The 2,221-nt window shown below is 37.5% G+C and overlaps 1 protein-coding gene across 1 annotated transcript; it reads right to left on the bottom strand.

Moving 5' to 3' along the window:
• Positions 1–578: 578 nt before the first annotated feature.
• LOC149572343 (putative 12-oxophytodienoate reductase 11) lies at positions 579–2,221 on the bottom strand. Its single transcript, XM_089811096.1, has 5 exons — positions 2,124–2,221; positions 1,895–2,035; positions 1,668–1,798; positions 1,402–1,581; positions 579–1,317 (listed from the first exon to the last, which is right to left on the bottom strand). Exons 1-5 carry the CDS (start codon positions 2,183–2,185, stop codon positions 725–727), a joined length of 1,107 nt encoding a protein of 368 aa, XP_089667222.1. The 5' UTR covers positions 2,186–2,221; the 3' UTR covers positions 579–724.

Consider the following 2,221-nt stretch of genomic DNA (forward strand, 5'->3'; position numbering starts at 1 on the left):
GAAAACCATTGGAGGTTTATCACGAGGCATTAAAATGATGATTTGTGTGGTTTTTTTCAACTTTTTATATAATGTAAATTCACATAAACTGTTCAATATATTTCAAACAAAGTTGTTTATCCAAATTGTGAATCAAGTACGCAAAGGACCTCTTTCACCATTATCTTTGATTCTTATTTTTTCTTGAATTGTACCAAATTAAGAGATTTATAGAATATGCCATCAACAATAATATATGTTGCATCATTTCTTATTTCTATCTCCTAACGCATCCGATCTCTTATAAATCCCATTCTATTATTATTTTTCTATCCTTACCCACCCTCTCTTATAAATATAAAAAGAGCATATTGAAAATGGAGTGTGATTATTTTTCTAATTTAGAAACATCATTTATTTCAAATTATCTTTTTGATTGAGAACTTTCTTGCTCAAATATCATTTGTTAAATATCTTTTTAATCATCACGTATGTTGCCCAAATTAATGCAATAAATAAACCAAATTTTTCCTTAATTGACTTTCCATACTTTTTTAGTGTACCCATTGCATACCTAGATGCAATTGCTAGTTATACAATGACACAAAATAATAAATAATATATATTTTTAAAAAGTTTATAATATATAGTATGAAAAGTTACATTCTCCAACTAATCTCACTAAAAGTCCAAAACAGCTACCATAAAATCAACTACACATTTTAGTACCATCACCAAATCAATATCAGTGTGATGATTCGAGGAATGGATAATCTATGTATCCAACGACAGGATCAGAAGTATAAAATGTTTCTCTGTTGTATTTATTGAGGGGCGCATTCAACTCAAATCTTTTTGGCAGATCCGGATTGGCGAGAAACAATCGGCCGTAAACAATCAGATCGGCTTTGCCACCGGAAATAGCTTCGTTGCCGTCATCTCGATTATAACCCCCTGCAGCCAAAAATGTGCCCTTGAATGCTTTCCTCATTGGATTCAGGCTCTTTTCAGTCACTATCGTCTTCTCCGCATTAAAAATCCTGGGCTCAACAAAATGCGCATACAATATCTTATATTTATTCAGAGCCTCCGCCATGTAAACACCCAGTGCCTCCGGATTCGAGTCATAAGCATCAGAATAAGCTGAGAAGGGAGAAAGCCGAATTCCCACACGCTCTGCACCGATTTCATCAACAACTGCTTCCACAACTTCAAGAGCAAATCTGCAACGATTCTCCAATGTTCCGCCATAGCCATCTGTTCGATCATTCACGCTGTCCTTCATGAACTGGTCCATAAGGAACCCATGTGCTCCATGAATCTCAACACCATCGAACCCTATTATTCATAAAAGGACTCATTATACCAACAAAAATCGGCATTCTGTTCTTTAAATCAAGGTAGATGAGAATAAAAACATGCCTGCATCGATTGCATTTCTGGCAGCATTTCGAAAATGTGCAACTAAATTGGGGATTTCCTCTGCTTTTAAAGGCCGAGGAGGAGAGAAGTCTGCGACATCCTTTCGATTCGGAAGAGGGATCTTTCCAGATATTGGTTTGCTTGTGGAGGAAATTGGAGATTGGCCATCAGGCTGATAATCTGCACCCAAAACATACATTTTTCGTTTCGTAGCACAATCAACCAAATTTAAGAAAACAGTGGAAAGCCCCCCAAAAAATACTGACCAACATGAGAAAATCTTCCGCCATGCAGTATTTGGCAGAAGAAAATGCCCCCTTTGTCGTGTACAGCTTTCACGATGGGCTTCCAGGCTTCAACCTGCTCCTGTGTCCATATCCCAGGCGTATCTGGAAGCCTGCCATTTAAGGAAAACTATATTTTTCAATGAACATTCAAATGTTAATTGGAATAAAGAAAAAATGAAATGAAGGTAAGTGGATTGCTGACACACCCTTGAGCAGTATCAGAGACCCCAGTTGCCTCTGTAATCAACAAGCCCCCGCGTGTTGTTCTCTGAGAGTAGTACAGGATTGCATGCGGCTGAGGAATGGTGTTGTAGGATCTTTGCCTGGCAAGAGGAGCCAAAACAACTCTGAAAAACAGAAAGAAAAGTGTTTTATTAGGGGGGAAAATTCAATCTTGATTGTGCATCCTCAGTAAAAGCTTGTTGTGAGAGAAACCTGTGAGCCAAATTGAAAGGACCCATTTTGTAGGGCGTTAAAAGAGGCAATGATTCAGACATGGTGCCTAAAATAAATGTTTCGGAATGAAGATGATC

This window comes from Cupressus sempervirens, chromosome 2, assembly GCF_028749045.1.
Source record: "Cupressus sempervirens isolate cs-2001-9-10 chromosome 2, ASM2874904v1, whole genome shotgun sequence".
NCBI lineage: Eukaryota > Viridiplantae > Streptophyta > Pinopsida > Cupressales > Cupressaceae > Cupressus > Cupressus sempervirens.

Bases quoted from the DNA above. Each gene is read 5' to 3' on its own strand.
- LOC149572343 (XM_089811096.1), bottom strand. From the start codon at position 2,185: ATGTCTGAATCATTGCCTCTTTTAACGCCCTACAAAATGGGTCCTTTC. The intron at 2,036-2,123 runs GTTTCTCTCACA...TCTGTTTTTCAG, and splicing joins CCTTTCAATTTGGCTCACAG to AGTTGTTTTGGCTCCTCTTG. The intron at 1,318-1,401 runs GCATGTTTTTAT...TATGAATAATAG, and splicing joins CAGAAATGCAATCGATGCAG to GGTTCGATGGTGTTGAGATT.